We start from the raw sequence: 15,439 nt of genomic DNA on the forward strand, positions 1-15,439 counted from the left end.
TCTCTGTCTCCTTTACACTTCTTCACAGACTCTGATAAAAACGGATTTCCCGGGGGGTGGGGGTGGGGGCTCCCTGTGCTCTTGGCAAAGGCACATTTCTTCAGCCGGGTAGGAGTGCATGTCCATGGTTTGCTTTGAGTCTGAACTTGTCTAAGGGGACGTTTCACTAGGGAAAAAGTGGCAAAACCAGCAGGCTGTCCACGCCTGCGCCTTGGCGTCCTCAGGTGTGTACCTGGGGCCTGATCCTTCTGCCTGGTTGGCACTTGGAGCTGTTTATTTCTTGTGCTTTTTGTTTATCTCTAATTTGTTGGATGGGTTACATGGCACACTCTAAACTTTTGAAAAAGTCATGACAATTTTGGTGGTAGTGCGGCTTTTATATTTAAATTATGAGCATGGCTGAGGGGTGCAAGTCCCCGTGTCATTTGATTTGATTTAATGTTACCGGCGTATAGTTGACTTACAATGTTGTGTTTGTTTCAGGTGTACAGCAAAGTGAATCAGTTATACATGTATCTATTCTTTTTCAGATTTCTCTCTCATTTAGGTTATTACAGCATATTGAGTAGAGTTCCCTGTGCTATACGCAGGTCCTTGTTGATTGTCTTCTTTGTAGTAGTGTGTATATGTTAATCCCAAACCCCTAATTTCTCTCTCCCCCCATCCCCCATGGGTGACCATAAGTTTGTTTTTGAAACCCCGAGTCATTTTAATACCTTCCTTTCCGTGAGGAGGTGAGCAGTGTCCCAAGTAATTTCTGCTGTCTCTATTCATCAACAGGATGGTTATGTTGCTTCCAACTCATTGCTGTATATTCTAGGGTAACTTCTTTTTTGTAAAATTTAAAAAAGGAGATGTGTTTTGAGGTTGCAGTATTGCTCCTCCAGGCAGGAGCATGTTGAGCTTCCCGCCTGGGTACAGCCGTGCTTGCAGGGACTTGGACAGCATCTGAAGGGCAGTGAATCCATGGTCAGTTGGGCAGTGAGGTCACAGTACACAGAAGACAGTCCTTGTTTGTTTATTTATTTTTGCTTTTTAGGGCTGCACCCAAGGCAAATGGAAGTCCCCAGGCTAGGGGTTGAATTGGCACTAGAGCTGCTAGCCTACACCCCAGCTCATGGTAACACCAGATCCTTAACCCACTGAGCAAGGCCAAAGATCATGGATACTAGTTGGGCTCTTAACCTGCTAAACCACAACAGGAACTCTGAGGACAGCCCTTATTTTGTCCTTTGTTCCCAGTCAGAGGGATAGAAACACACATGGCAGGTGCCAGGGTAGAGGGTGGGTGGGGGTGCTTGCCTTCTCCCGCAGCTCTGAGCTCCCCCAGTCACAGGCCCTGACGACAAGCACCTGAGGAGGCATCTTCAGGGATAAGTCAGATGCCACGCTCTGGTTCCTGCTGAACTGATGCTTCTCCTGAGGAGGGTTTTCTGTCCTCCTCCCAAGTAGACTGTTTTATTCTGACAACATTCTCGGGGAAAACATGATTCCTGGGGTGGACGTCTTTGGCCGTGCCTGTGAGATGCTTTCCTAGAGACAATGTTTAAGAATCCTGGAGCCCTGCCCTTAAGCAGTGAACCGAGAAACACTGTCCTTTGTCCCTGTGTTGTTGGTATGGACGTTCTGGTTCTTTACAAATAGAGAGGTAGTGCTTTAGCTTTCCAAAAGAATTTGCATGCAGATTCTCTTATTTATGAAAATTCTTGTCTTCAGCCCTGAAATGCTCACAGTCTTACCTGCAACCACAGGCCTCAAGACTGGCTCTGTCCCCCGTGTGGTCACATCACAGCTTTTTCACCAGAGGCCATTCCAGAAGACACCATTAGAGTCAACTTTATTTCCTTTTTTTTTTTTAGGGCTGCAGCTGCAGCATTATGAAGGTTCCCAGTCTCAGGGTTCAGTCGGAGCTACAGCTACTGGCCTACACCACAGCCATAGCAACTCAGGATCCGAGCCGAGTCTGTGACCTACACCACAGCTCATGGCAACGCCGGATCCTTAACCCACTGAGCAAGGCTAGGGATCGAACCCACGTCCTCATGGATACTAGTCAGGTTCTTTAACCACTGAGCCATGTTGGGAACTCCCAGAGTCAACTTTATTTCTGAATTTGTGTGAAAGGTTTAAAAAAAGTGTCTGAAATTTTTGGCAGAAACTGCTTCCTGGGTTAGCTCCTGAGGACGCCCTGTGCCCTGTCCTGCCCTCCAACTCCCGTCCTGTGGCCTCAGGGCAGTTCCCAGCCTCACAGAGTCTCCACGTGGAGTCTCTCTGCCCTGCACATGGTGGGTGCTCAGGAGGTGGTTCCTGCTGGTGGTACTCAGTGTCAGGGGACGCCTCGTCCCATCACGTTCGCACACGTGGGCCTGGGCTGATGAGCAGCTCAGTGCAGCCCCTTTGTCTATCCTGGTTGGTTCCTGTCTGTCCTTGCTCCACTCTGGGAAGTCTGGGTATTGGTTTTTCTACCTGCCTTTGTGAAAACGTCTCCAGAGTGAAAGGGGCGGCGGAAGAAGGGGGGGGAGGTATACTGTTTTAAAAACCATGCAGCACAGTTTTAGGGTCACCAAGCTGAGTCACCTGTGAGAGCGCGGTGCCTAGTTTGGGTCTGCCTGGCTTCAGTGGGGCCACTGCCCAGGGCACTAAGCAGTGACTTGAGACTGTTTTGTCCTTCCCTTCCTACCTGTCCTCCACCAGAGCTTCTGTACTTCTTAGCTTTATAAAACTTCAGTTAAAACTAGGTCTGGCGCGGACAGAGTGAGTCCAGTTAAAGGCCGGGAGTCAGGACCCCGTGTTCCTTTTTTTGTTATGGCACACCCACCACCAGGAGCTGTGCTCACGCCCGACATGGGCATGATGGGTCTGCAGTGGCAGTGGGAGCAGAGTCGAGGCTGGAGTCCTAGGCGAGCCACCCAGGAGGCTGACAGCCAAGCCCAGGTCTGCAGCAAGGATGAGGGAGCCAGATGGGCCAGCCTCGAGCTGAAATCAGGATGAGCAGGAAGGAATCGGCAAAGGACTTGGTCATGGGGCCCTGGGCCCATGTGGAATCTGGTTTGAGCACTTTATTTGGCAGGGTTGACTCTCAGATGGCAGGGGGCACAAGGGACCTTCCGAGAAGCCTCCTGGGACCTTTTCCAGGATGCGCTGCATGCAGCAGCATTGCTCTGCGGTTTTCGGTGGACAGTTCCTGAGGGGCATGGCTCTGCATCCTGTCGGTTGTCAGTCTGAGGCTCAAGGAGCAGAAACTGCACAGCTGTCTGAGACGGCCTGCAGGTCCCGGGGTGGGGGGTCCTCGGCGCCAACTTTCATCACGGTCTTATTGCCCAGGTTTAGCCACCTGACAATTCTAGTTATTTTGGTAAATGATACACATCAAACATAAACCCGCAGTCATCTGGCTCTTCCTAATAATCCTGTTTTCCCTTTTTCCTCCCTTCACTGCTCTCCTCCTTGATCTTTCTCCACCGGCTCCAAGGACTGCCGCCTTGCTTTGTTGCTCGAGGTACCTCTGCCTGCCCGCATGCTTATTAGTCTGCTTGCTCTGCCAGCCACTGGGGTTTCCACGAGCTGTCTGTGGACCAGCTCCAGGGGTGGGGAGAGGCCCTGCCCTGAGGGAGGGTGTAGACTGGGGTATGAGAGTGGCTCAGGTGACGGCACGGTGCCTTGGGGTTCCGACTCCAGCCAGTGGCCCCTAGCCTCAAGGACCCCCAGCACTGAGGCTGCTCTATCTTCAGACACGAGACTCATCTTTGCTGTGATGAGACGTGGCTCTGGGCCTTCGGGAGCGCAGCAGGCGGTGTCTGGAGTAGTTCCCAGGGTGGACCCTGACCCACGTGGGAGGGGAAAGCACGAGGCCAGGATGGGGGCAGGGCCCGGGGGCGCAGGCCACCCATCTGCCCACCTGCTGGAGCAGGAATTCCTGTGGGGCTGCCTTTGTTTTCATAGTTCTCAGCACTTACTGTCCACGAACCTTTGTGGTGGGGTCCAATGTCCACTTAAACAGCTGGCAGCTTTGAGCTGTCTTCCCTCCAGAAACGTGCCATCTGTGCTAACGCCCTCTCCTCCCGCAGGACTCAGGCCACCCTTGCACGGCCGCTGACCCTGGTAGCTGCTTCACGCCTGTGTCGCCGCAGCACTTCATTGACCTCTTCAAGTTTTAAGGGCACCCCTGCCCCACCTGCCGTGGCCTGAGCAGCACCTGGTAGGACGTATGCTCCATGACTGAGCCGTGACTGCGGTGCCCCCCCCTGGAGAGGCCATGGATGGACTTGCGGGCAGGAGCACCTGTTGTGTTTCCGTCTTTGAAAGGGGGTTAGGAAACCCAGGCAAAATCATTTCTACTTCTTAAAAAAATTCTTCTAAGCACATCAAAATTTGCAACTTGGCATATTTGTGAATATGGTTCAGAAGAGTGTATTTTCAGCATCATCTCTGCTGAACTAAGACTAACAGCCAAGAATATGCTTAATCGTCAAATGATCATTTCTTGATTTTGTAGTAATTGGGGGCGGGGACAGAACATTGGTTCTTGTAAGGATGTTGTGCAGAATATTTATTTTTCTTAAGATGTATTTTAACTGTACTGATTGTGTCCCCATGAATGCTCATGGATACAGACAGAGCCCAGGGAAGTAAATGCATGTTTCTGGTAGCTCAGTGGTGCAGACGTCTGCCACCCATAGACATGAACTTGGGGCTGTGGTCCCGGGTTCATGGACAGAGGCTGGCCGGCAGGGCCCCGACCTGTGGCCAGCCCTGTGTGGCCTGCATTTCACTGTTCTGAAACCCCTTTTACAAAGTAATAAATCATGTTCCTCTATCGATTTTAACTTCATCAGTTTTGCATCTTTCTGAAAAAAGTAGTATTAAGGATTTTGATATCATTTATTGAAACCTTTCAAAGATTTTATTTTTAAAATATTGCATGTGCATTTTAGAAAATTTTGAAAATAAAGTTTATAAAAGAGAATAAAACTTGCATATCACCCTGCCACTCAAAGATAGCTGTGCTTGCCAGAAAGCAGGTAGGGGTGGCCTGGTGGATGCAGGGGAAGAATGGGGCCACGCACCTCAGCAAAACCACTTCTGCTCTCTTCTTAGCACATGGAGCTTTGCAATTTGCATATTTGTAAATAAAGTTCTGTGCTGAACTAACACTAATAAGAATATGCTTTATTGTCAAATGATAGTTTCCTTTGGTGTGTGTATCCACATGAAAACTTTTTATAAAACCATAAGCGTTGGTATATACTCTTCTCATTTTATAACCAGCCTTTTTTTCAAGTGTTTGTGAAAATAGGGTGTTTATTGGCTACATGGCACCATGCAGATGGAACAGTGTCACTTCGTGAGAAGCACCAGCACACGTGTGCAGCAAGTAGAACCAAGGAGACAGTCAGATGTCTGTAGAGATCTTCTCAGAGTGCCTGGCCTCTTTCTTCCCCAAGTGTGGACTTTTCTTAATGCTTAGCGGCCAATTGCTTCTGTATTTTGTTTTGCTTTTGGCAAATTACCCAATACTTATTCTTTGCCTGTTTCCCTTTTGGGGTGTTAGTATTTTTTGTATCAATTTCTTTTTTTTGTTCAGCTGCACCTGCGGCATGTGAAAATTCTCAGACTAGGCATCGAACCCACAACAAGGCTGCAGACTGTGTCACAGCCGCAGCAGCATTGGGTCCCTAACCCGTGCACCACATGGAAACTTCTGTATTAATTTCTTCTTAGGAGGACTTTAATCCCTTGAAGTTGAATTCTTTTCCCCCAATTAATAGTCCTGGGAGAGGAGTCCAGCTGTTCCACCCTATCATGCCATTTCCACGGACAGAGACAGAGGGTGGTTCCTGGGCCCTGCCTGGCTACTTTTGGGAGATCTGATGACACCAAATGGGAGGAGACAGAAGAGGGATTGTCCTGACACCACCTCCTGTGGTGTTTCTGGGTGCGGTTCCACCAGGACCTGCCAGATGTGGGCTGCACAGCATCACCGCCTTCAGTGTGTCATCTGCTCCCCTCTGGGCTCAACCCAGAGCTGCCCTGCAGGAGCCACTACCCCCAGGACACCAGTGTCTGAAGGTCCCATTGAGTCTTCCTTTGTCTTGTGGTACCAAAGGCATGTTCTCTCATAAAGTCTGTGACTTGTGAGTCGGGAGGTGCCTGCCGCATTAGGTTCTGCAGTGGACCAGGGGCTGCTTTGTGTGTGTGCTGTGCGGGGCTGTCCATGGAGGACCTTGGCTCCTTTAGGGATGGTACTGGGGGCTTTGACCAGGTGTAACTGTTGCTGTTTACTTTTAAAATCATATAGGGGAGTTCCTGTCATGGCTTGGCAGTTAACGAACCCGACTAGCATCTATGAGGACATAGGTTGGATCCCTGGCCTCGCTCAGTGGGTTAAGGATCCGGCGTTGCTGTGAGCTGTGGTATAGGTTGCAGATGCAGCTCGGAGCCTTTGTTGCTGAGGCTGTGGTGTAGGCTGGCAGCTACAGCTCCAATTCAACCCCTAGCCTGGGAACCTCCATATGCCACGGGTGCAGCCCAAAAAGCCAAAAATAAATAAAATGAAATAAAAGGTAAGATGTTTATAGAATGGTTTTCTGAAGATTCCTTAGGTAGACACACAGCATTGTGTCTTCTTCAAAGAGGGATGGGTTCTCACTTTCCCTTTGGTTTCGGTCTGCACGCCCTTTCTTTTCCTCACCAGCTTTCTTGCCAGACTCTCCTGTGCATGTAGACTGTCGGGCACACACACATCCCTGTGTCTTACTGGGAAGGTCTTGGTCCTTTGCCCATGGCTGTGGTGCTGGGCACCACTATGGGCTCCTTATCAGGGGGCAGACTTAGCTTCTAGCCTCACTTTTTTAGTTTTTTTTTTTTTTAATCAGGAAAGGATGTTGGAATTTTTCTCCTGCTCTTTCTGCATCTGCAGAGACAGTGGTCATGTGTTTGACTTTTGTTTGCTGAACCAACCTTGTATTCCCAGGCCCATGGCCCATGTGGTTTCTACACCATTGGTGGGTTTAGTTTGCTAGGGGGTTTTTTTGTTCTTACTTCTCTCTCTCTCTGTTTTTGGCCGCCCGGCAGCATGTGGTGTTCCTGGGCCAGGGATCAGATCTGAAGCCACAGTTGTGACCTACACCACATCTGTGGCAACTCCAGATCCTTTAACCCACTATGCTGGGCTGGGGATTGAACCCCGTTCTTGGCATTGCAAAGACACTGCCGATCCTATTGCGCCACAGTGGGAACTCCTAGTTTGCTGGTTTTACTGAGCATTTTCACAGGCAAGATTAGCTGTGCTTTTCTGGTGACGTCTTTGTCAGGTTTTGGTATCAGACCCCTAGGCTGGACTTGCCTTGTTCCCTCCCATTCTCAGGAGGAGTTTGTGATGGGCTGGTGTGTGATCCTTCTGTAAATGTTAGGGTGATTCCCCGGAGACCCAATACCCAAGTGTCCACCAACGGAAAAGGGCCAAAAAGACCAGTCCTCCACAGGATGTTGCATCCTCCAAAGACATTGTCACTCTTTCCTGTTTAAGAGAAGACCTGCACCAGACATGAGAGACACCTCAGCTGTGTTTTGTCTTTTGGATAAAATTTTCACTTTTCAGAGTTCCCTTCATGGCTCAGTGGTTAACAAATCTGACTAGTATCCATGAGGACGCAGGTTCGATCCCTGGCCTTGCTCAGTGGGTTAAGGATCTGGCATTGCTTTGAGCTGTGGTATAGGTTGCAGACGCGGCTCGGATCCTGAGTTGCTGTGGCTGTGGTGTAGGCCAGTGGCTACAGCTCCGATTCAACCCCTAGCCTGGGAACCTCCGTATGCTACGGTGTGGCCCTAAATTAAAAAAAAAAAATTTTTTTTTTCACTTTTCTCTGATAGTCATTTGAGAAATTTGTACAGATGAATGCAAGTAGCTTTTTAGTATTTAATCTACATGGAAAATTCAAATGTCATTAAAACTTTTTAAATTACAGTAAAATACACATAAAATTTACCATTTTTAACCATTTACCATTTCTTCACCATTGTTCAGTGTACAGTTCCCTGGCATTAAGTACATTGACATTGTCGTGCAAACATCACACTGTCATCTCTAGAAAACTTTTCATCTCTGCAAAATGAACACTCTTCATCCCCATTAAACACTAACTCCCTATCCCCCCTTTCTGGCCGCTGGCACCCAACATCTCTGTTTTCTCTGTGGATGTGATTTCTGTAGGCCTGCCAAATAACTGGAATCATATAGTATTTGCCTTTTCTCCATGCTGTAGCGTGGGTCAGGACTTCCTTCCCTTGTAAGCCGGGTAGTTTCATTGTGTGGGTGGACCACCTTGTGTTTATCTGTCATCTGTTGATGGACACTGGGTTACTTCGAACATGGTGTATAAATCTCTCTTCTCGATAATGATTTTGTGCCCTTTGGATATATATGCAGAAGTGGAATTGCTGGATCATGTGGTAATTTTATGTTTACTATTTTGAGAAACTACCACACTGTTTTCCTTGGTGGGAATATAAAATGGTGCAGCCTCTAACAGTGCATGCGGGTTCCAATTTCTCTACATCCTCACCAATACTTGTTATTTTGTGGGGTTGGTTTTTGCTTAATTAAAAAAAATTTAATGGTGTTTGATTGACTTACAGTGTATGTGTTTCAGGTGTACAGCAAAGAGATTCAGTCATACACACGTCCATTCTTTTTCGGATTCTTTTCCATGTAGGTAATTAGAGAAAATTGAGTAGAGGTTCCTGTGCTGGTTGTCTCTTTCATACATAGCAGTATGTGTATGTTAATCCCACACTCCTAGTTTCAGTTGGTTCGCTTTTGATGGTAGCTGGGAGGGTGGTATCTTGTATCTTGTTATGGCTTTAATTGGCACTTCCCTGGTGACGAGTGATGATGAGCATCTTTTCCTGTGCTTGTTGGCCATTTATATGTCTTGGGGAAATGTCTATTCAAGTCCTTTGCCCACTTTTCAGTTGAGTGGTATGTGCTTTTGTGGTTGACTGTAGGAAAACCACAACCCTGGATACTAACCTTTATCAGATATGTGACTTGAAATACTTGCCCCTGTTCCCTAGGTTGCTTTTTCACTCTGCGGATTGTGTCTTTGTGCCCAGAGGTTTTTAATGTTGATGTCCACTTTTCTATATTCTTTCTTTTGGTGCTTGCATCTTTTGTGTCATATCCAGGAATTCATTGCCAAATCCAGTGTCATGAAGTTTTTTCCTGTTTTCATTTTGAGAGTTGAATAGTTCCAGCTCTTTGATCCATTCTGAGTTAGTTTTTGCAGGTGGTATAAGGGCAGGCTCCAGCTTCATTCTTTGGCATGTGGGTATCTGGGTTTCTCAGCACCATTTGCCGAAAGACTTGGCCCCCTTGTTGAAAATCATGATTTGGTAGAGACTGTACTGAATCTGCAGGTTGCTTTGGTGGGCGTTTTCTGGTCCACAAACAGGGGATGTCCCCCAATTACTCGTGTCTTCGTTTTCTTTCCGCCTCCTTTGCTCAGTTTATTCCTAAGTGTTTACTCTTTTTGTTGCCATTAAAGATGGAATTTATTATGTTCCTCTTTGGATTTTTCCTTGTTATTGTATAGAAATGCAATTGATGTTTATATGTTGATTTTGTGTCCTACAACTTTATTAGTTCCATTTTTTTTTCTTTGGTATAATCTTTAGAGTTGACTACATAAAAGGTCATGCCACCTGCAAACAGGTAATTGTACTACTTTCCTTCCAATTTGGATGCTTTTTATTTCTTTTTCTTGCCCAAATGTACTAGTTAAGATTTCCAATACTAGTTCCTGCTATCGCTTAGCAGGTGAAGGATCTAGAGTTGCCGCAGCTGTGGCTCAGATTCGATCCCTGGCCTGGGAACTTGCATGCTGCAGGCATAGCAAAAAAAAAAAGGAAGGGGGGAAAAAAAAAGACTTCCAATACTGTGTTGAATGGAAGTGGTGAAGAGTGGGCATTTTTGTTTTTGCTCCCGACCTTAGGAAAAAAGCTTTCACTGTAGAGTAGATGTTAGCTGGGGCTTTTTATTTGGCTGTGTGATGTTGGGGCAGCTCCCTTCTATTCCGAGTTGGTTGAGTATTTCTGTCATGCAAGGGTATTCAGTTTTGTTTAACTTTTTTTTCTGCATCAGTTGACAAGATCATATTTTTCCTTTGTTCTCTTAACGTGTGTATTAGTTGCTCTGACAGTGGCGACTGCATCTTGGTGAGAGTGGATCCTGGGGCCTCACACTGTAACAGCGGAACCATCTCTCCCTTCAGTGGTTGCTTCAAACTTTAGAAGCTCCGAAGTTTGTTCATGTTTGTTTATAATTCTTATGTCTTCTTGGTGAATTCTCAGCCTTTAAATTTAAACAACACTAAGATGATGAAATTACAGGATTATGGGATTTACTTTAACATAATTCTTTGGGTTGGGGCCAGGGGCATAGCTAGAGATAAAACAAGATTGGCCAGGAGCTGGTAACTCCGAAGGCTGGAAGGGTGGGTACAGGTAGTTTCCTCAGGGTTCAGCAGACCTTCTCTGAAGAGGCAGATATTAATAAACACTTGTGATTTTGAGGGGCCCACATTTTCTCTTGCAGCCACACTCCATATGTGTGGACTTGGATGGCATCAGAAGACACAGTGGACAGTGAGTGTTTCAGTCAAACTTTATGGGATTTCATGTGCCACGATATATTCTTTGTAAGTTGTTCCACCATTTAAAAACGTAAAAAAACCATTCTTGACTTGTGGGGTGCGCAAGTACAGGGGGTCGGCCTTTTGTGGCCAATAGGCTGTAGTTTGCCAGCCGGTGATTGACAGACTCTTGTCGCTCTTGGATACAGCTGACATTTTCCATTAAAAAAAAAAAAAAAAGTTACTTTTTTAATTATTTGTTACCCTGTTTTTGATCATGAAAGTAATGTATATTCATTGTAAAAAGTTGTTAAAAAGCCAATACACACAAAAATTAAAATGCTACCCATAATTCTATGTCAAGGTATTTCTTTATATTTTGATATATTTCCAGTATCTTATCTCACACCAGGGCCTTTTGAAGATACAGAAGCTTCCAAGTTACAGAGCAGGAGCAGCAGGAATTAGAGCTGTGGGTCTCCCGGGGAGGCGGGGCCCTCGCTAGGATCCTGCTCCCTGCTGCCCAAGGGAAACCGGTTTCCTGTGCACTTGTGCATGTTGAACTGTGGAGTTTTCTTAAAGGACAAAAATCCCTGGCATCTCCTGCTAGCTTGCTGCACCAGTTCTAAAATTTACAGGGAAAAGAGCATTTTGAAACCCATGTCTCTGAAGAAAAATCCGATCTCAGAAAGAAAACTCAAATAAAACAAGTGATATTTTTCCCATCACTTCCCAGATGTATTCAGCTCTCTTGAAAGCAAAAATTCTATTCCACCTTCACACTAAATTCTACAGTTCTGAAAAACTAAGCTGATACATAAATTTCTTTTTTTTTCTTTTTCTTTGCATTTTAGGGCCACACTGGCGGCACATGAAGGTTCCCAGGCTAGGGGTCTAATCAGAGCTGCAACTGCTGGCCTACACTATAGCCACAGCAATGCCAGATTCTTAACCCACTGAGCGAGACCAGGGACCAAACCCACAACCTCATGGTTCCTAGTCGGATTTTTTACTGCGCCATGGCGGAAACTCCATAAATTTCTAATTATATGAATTTTTCCATCACTGAGATAGACCCTGGAGGGAGAATGGCAATCAGGAGACAGATGACAGTGGCCTGGGACACAATCAGAAACCTGGCCAATACTCAGTGGAAAACCTGGAGCAGAGGAGTGGATCTGTACAGAAGCAAACCACCCGGACACAAGCCTCTGTAGCAGCAAAGAGGCAAGGCAGGCCCTGTGGGTGAGAAAGCTGTCAGCCCCAGATGTGAGCCCCACATTTCACACTTGTTTCAGTGTCGACTAAGCCCCTACAACAGGCCAGGCACACCCAAACACCATACCCTGGCTTTGAGGAAAAAGTTCAAAGCAGTTAAAAAGACATTTTCCAGACAGTTGGGAAAACGTGACTGTCTATGACTATTGGATGATATTAGGGAATTTTGTTAGGTGTTCACTGCTGTGGTACTTATGCAGGGGAATGGTCTTGTTTTCAGAAATGCATGCTGAATGCATTTAGGGGTGAAAGATCATGATGTCTAATTTACTTTTAAATGGTAAATTTATATCTAAACTTCAAGATAGTTCATCACATAAACACATTATATGTGAAGCAAACATGACACATTCAGCAATTGTGGAATCTCAGTGGGCTGAGTTGTCTGTCCACTGCACTATTTTTATTATGGAAAAGGCCTAGGTAAAAGTTAAGTACTTAAAAATTGAAATACTTGTCACTTCCAAAAAACGCCAGATTGCAACATGCCAGAGTAATTATGAAAAGTAACTACCATTTAAGAGTTTTAGGTGTATCTTGCCTCTCCCTTGCACGCTGCTGCTTGGCTTAAGAATGGTGCATGCTGTGGAGAAAAAGCACAGCTGTTAACCCGCCCCCCAGACTGAGACTCGGGGCTCCAACAGGGTGGCCTTTCCTGTTGTTAAAATTAGAACAACTCTTATTGGGGACAGTTCTCCTGGATGAGCTGTGAATGCACAGAAGCTGAGCCCTGCTTCTGGCACCATCAGGAGGAGAACCAAGGCGCCAGAGGTGGGTGTGAAAAGCAAACTCCAGGAGGAGCCCTTTCCCTCACGGAGCTGGCAGATCCAGAGGAACTTATCACTCATCTCACCAGGCACAGGCCACCCTCGACACTGCTGCTGCCACACAGCGCCTCCCGAATTCTGCCAGTTCCATGACCTTGCTTCCTGGGAAGAACCAGGTGGCAGGTCCCATTTCATGAGAACGTGAAGGTGGGGGAGACGGGATTAAAATGGTGGAGGAGAAGGACTGGAGCTCACCTTCTCTCAAAAGCAACAACATTACAACCAACTGCTGAACAACCTCCAACAAACAGACTGCAAACTATCCAAGAAGATATCCTACTCCAGAAGACAAAGAGGAGGCCACATCAAGAAGGTAGGAGGGGTGATTACGCAATGTAAGCAACCCCATACCAGCTGGGTGGGCGACCCACAGACTGGAAAGTAACTATCACAGAGGCTCACCCACGGGAGAGTTCTGAGCCCCACATCAGGTCCCCATGCCTGGGGATCTGGCACTGGGAGAAGGAGCCCCCAGAGCATTTGGCATTGAGGACTGGTAAGGCTGGTACGCAGGGCTTGAGCTCCACGGACTGAGGAAAACAAACTCCATTCTTGAAAGGCACATACAGACTATCATGAGCACTGGGTCCCAGGGAAAAGCAGAGACTCCATAGGAATCTGGGTCAGATCTGATTGCAGTTCTTGGAGGATCACCTGGGAAGATGGGGTGACTGTGGCTTGTTGTGGGGGAAGGACATGGAGGCAAAGTTCTCAGTAACAATCATCAGTGTGTGCTCCTCCTAGAGATGGCCATTTTGGAAAAATCTGGCCCCACTCCTCAGGGCTGAGAAGCCCCAGGCCAAACAATAATCCAGATGGGGTCACAGACCCACCCACCAGAGAGATGAGACTCAGCTCAGCCTACCAGTGGGCATTCACCAGTCCCTCCCATCAGGAAGCCCGCAGCAAGGCCCCGGACCAACTTCAGCCGCAAGAGGGGTCGACATCAGAAGCAAGAGAGGCTAGAACCCTATTGTCTGCAAAAAGGAGATCATGCCAAAAATCTATTCAAAATAAAATGGCAGAGAATTATGACTCAGATAAGGGAGCAAGAAAAAAACCTCTGAAGAACTGCTAAGTGATCTGGAGATTACCAGCTTCCATGAAGAAGACTTTAGGCTGATGATAGTAAAGATGATTCAGTCTTGGAAATAAACTGGAGGTGAAGATTGATAAATTACAAGAAACACTGAGCAAAGAAATAGAAGATTTAAGGATTAAGCCAGCAGAGATGCAAAATATAATAACTGAAATAAATTCACTAAAAGCAACCAACAGTAGAATATAGGCAGAGGAACAAAAAACGAGGTGGAGGACAGACTAGTGGAAATCACTGATGTAGAACAGAAAAGAGAAAGATTGAAAAGAAATGGAAGACAGTCTAAGAGAAACACTGGGACAACATTAAACACACCATCATCTGTATTATAGGGGTGCCAGAAGGAGAAGAGAAAGGACCAGAGAAAATATTTGACGAGATAACAGCCTAATAAAACTGCCCTAACACTGGAAAGGTCCACAGTTTCCTCCCCGCTCTTTCCTCTGTGATGCAGACGGAAGCAACACGTCCATGTGCCGGCTTCTCTCATCATTTTGTCTAAATCGTTTAAGCTCAAGCGTTTTGTGGGAATCAAGGTTGATTCCTCACATCCTCCCATGGGGCGTTCCTTCAGCTGGACTTTCCACCCTGGGAACTGAAACAGGATCCCGGTCAGGACGTGTGTCTTGGGGAGGAAGCCAACTTTGGGTTTCTGTCCCCCATTGCTTACAGCCAAGTCCTGCCTAACCTGAGCAGTGGACGAGCCCCGGGGGCCACAGACCTGGGCAGGGGACGTTCTTCCAGGCCACGTGGAGGTGCAGGAGGACCTGGGTACTGGGTCCAGTCTGTGCTGGGCTTAACTTCAGATACAGCCCAATGGCTGGCAGGTTGGTCCCCGCACACTCACCTTCCGGCAGCCTTCACGACCAGGCGCAGCATCTTGTCCTTGTGCCAACAGGATGGCATGCTGTTGGATTGCGACACGACATGGTTAGAAAAGCCCAGAGCTGAGCCGGGCTTGTCCCTGTGGTCTGTTTCATATCTACCCTGTCTTCCAGAGTTTTCTAGAAGGGATGAAAGAAGAGGTGAGTCACCTGAGCCCCTCATCCTAACACAGCTGTTAAAATGCATCATGTGCCACACCACCTGCCTTCTCAGGGCCAGCAGACCCAGCCCGCCGACCAACTATATAGGGCTCGCTTGTGTTCAGCTTCTAGAGCCACCCCTCACCCTCACATCCTGGGGTCGCCTCTCCAGGTCTGGCCTCTTGGGAGTCTGTGGCACCCAGAGTTCACGTCGATAGGTCAGACCTTCTCCAAGCTCCTCTTGTGCCCACAGGATGCTGGATGCTTGGCCAGCGCTGGCCTCCACCCTCTACCGGGGGGTCCCTGGAGCCAGCATCTTGCTGCTGAAACACCATTTCCCACGTGAAATGCAGCAGCGTTGGGCCTGAACTCAGCCAGTCCACTGGTTTGCATGACAGTCACTTGCTTGTAAACCTGAGGAGTGGGGAGTCCTCAATGTTGGCAACTGGAGAGGTCCCCATGGAAACCTCCTTTTGCTGGGACGTCCTGGCATCCACGTCCGGTCCTTTCTTGCCGGGTCAGGCTGTGACGCCCCAGAGCACACGGGGTCTCGGGGGAACTGGGCCACCGTGGCCCCGG

General features: G+C 47.4%; 1 protein-coding gene across 27 annotated transcripts in view; it reads left to right on the top strand.

Moving 5' to 3' along the window:
• Positions 1 to 10,983, top strand: part of FBXO25 (F-box protein 25) — a 50,366-nt gene extending 39,383 nt beyond the window's left edge. For 15 of the 27 annotated variants that reach the window (XM_084999735.1, XM_084999741.1, XM_084999732.1 and 12 more), the window contains one exon: positions 4,068 to 10,983. In XM_084999735.1, the coding sequence (XP_084855861.1) occupies positions 4,068 to 4,157 (90 nt within the window). In that variant the 3' untranslated portion in view covers positions 4,158 to 10,983. Of the gene's footprint in view, positions 1 to 3,472; positions 3,500 to 4,067 lie in introns of all 27 variants that reach the window. The other 12 variants (XM_084999726.1, XM_021076215.2, XM_084999729.1 and 9 more) reach the window with 2 other exon arrangements.
• The last annotated feature ends 4,456 nt before the right edge of the window (positions 10,984 to 15,439 follow it).

Source organism: Sus scrofa, chromosome 15, assembly GCF_054392235.1.
Source record: "Sus scrofa isolate SSC_HxYL_T2T_F1_AM1 chromosome 15, Sscrofa_HxYL_maternal_Yorkshire_Landrace_v2.0, whole genome shotgun sequence".
Taxonomy (NCBI): Eukaryota; Metazoa; Chordata; class Mammalia; order Artiodactyla; family Suidae; genus Sus; species Sus scrofa.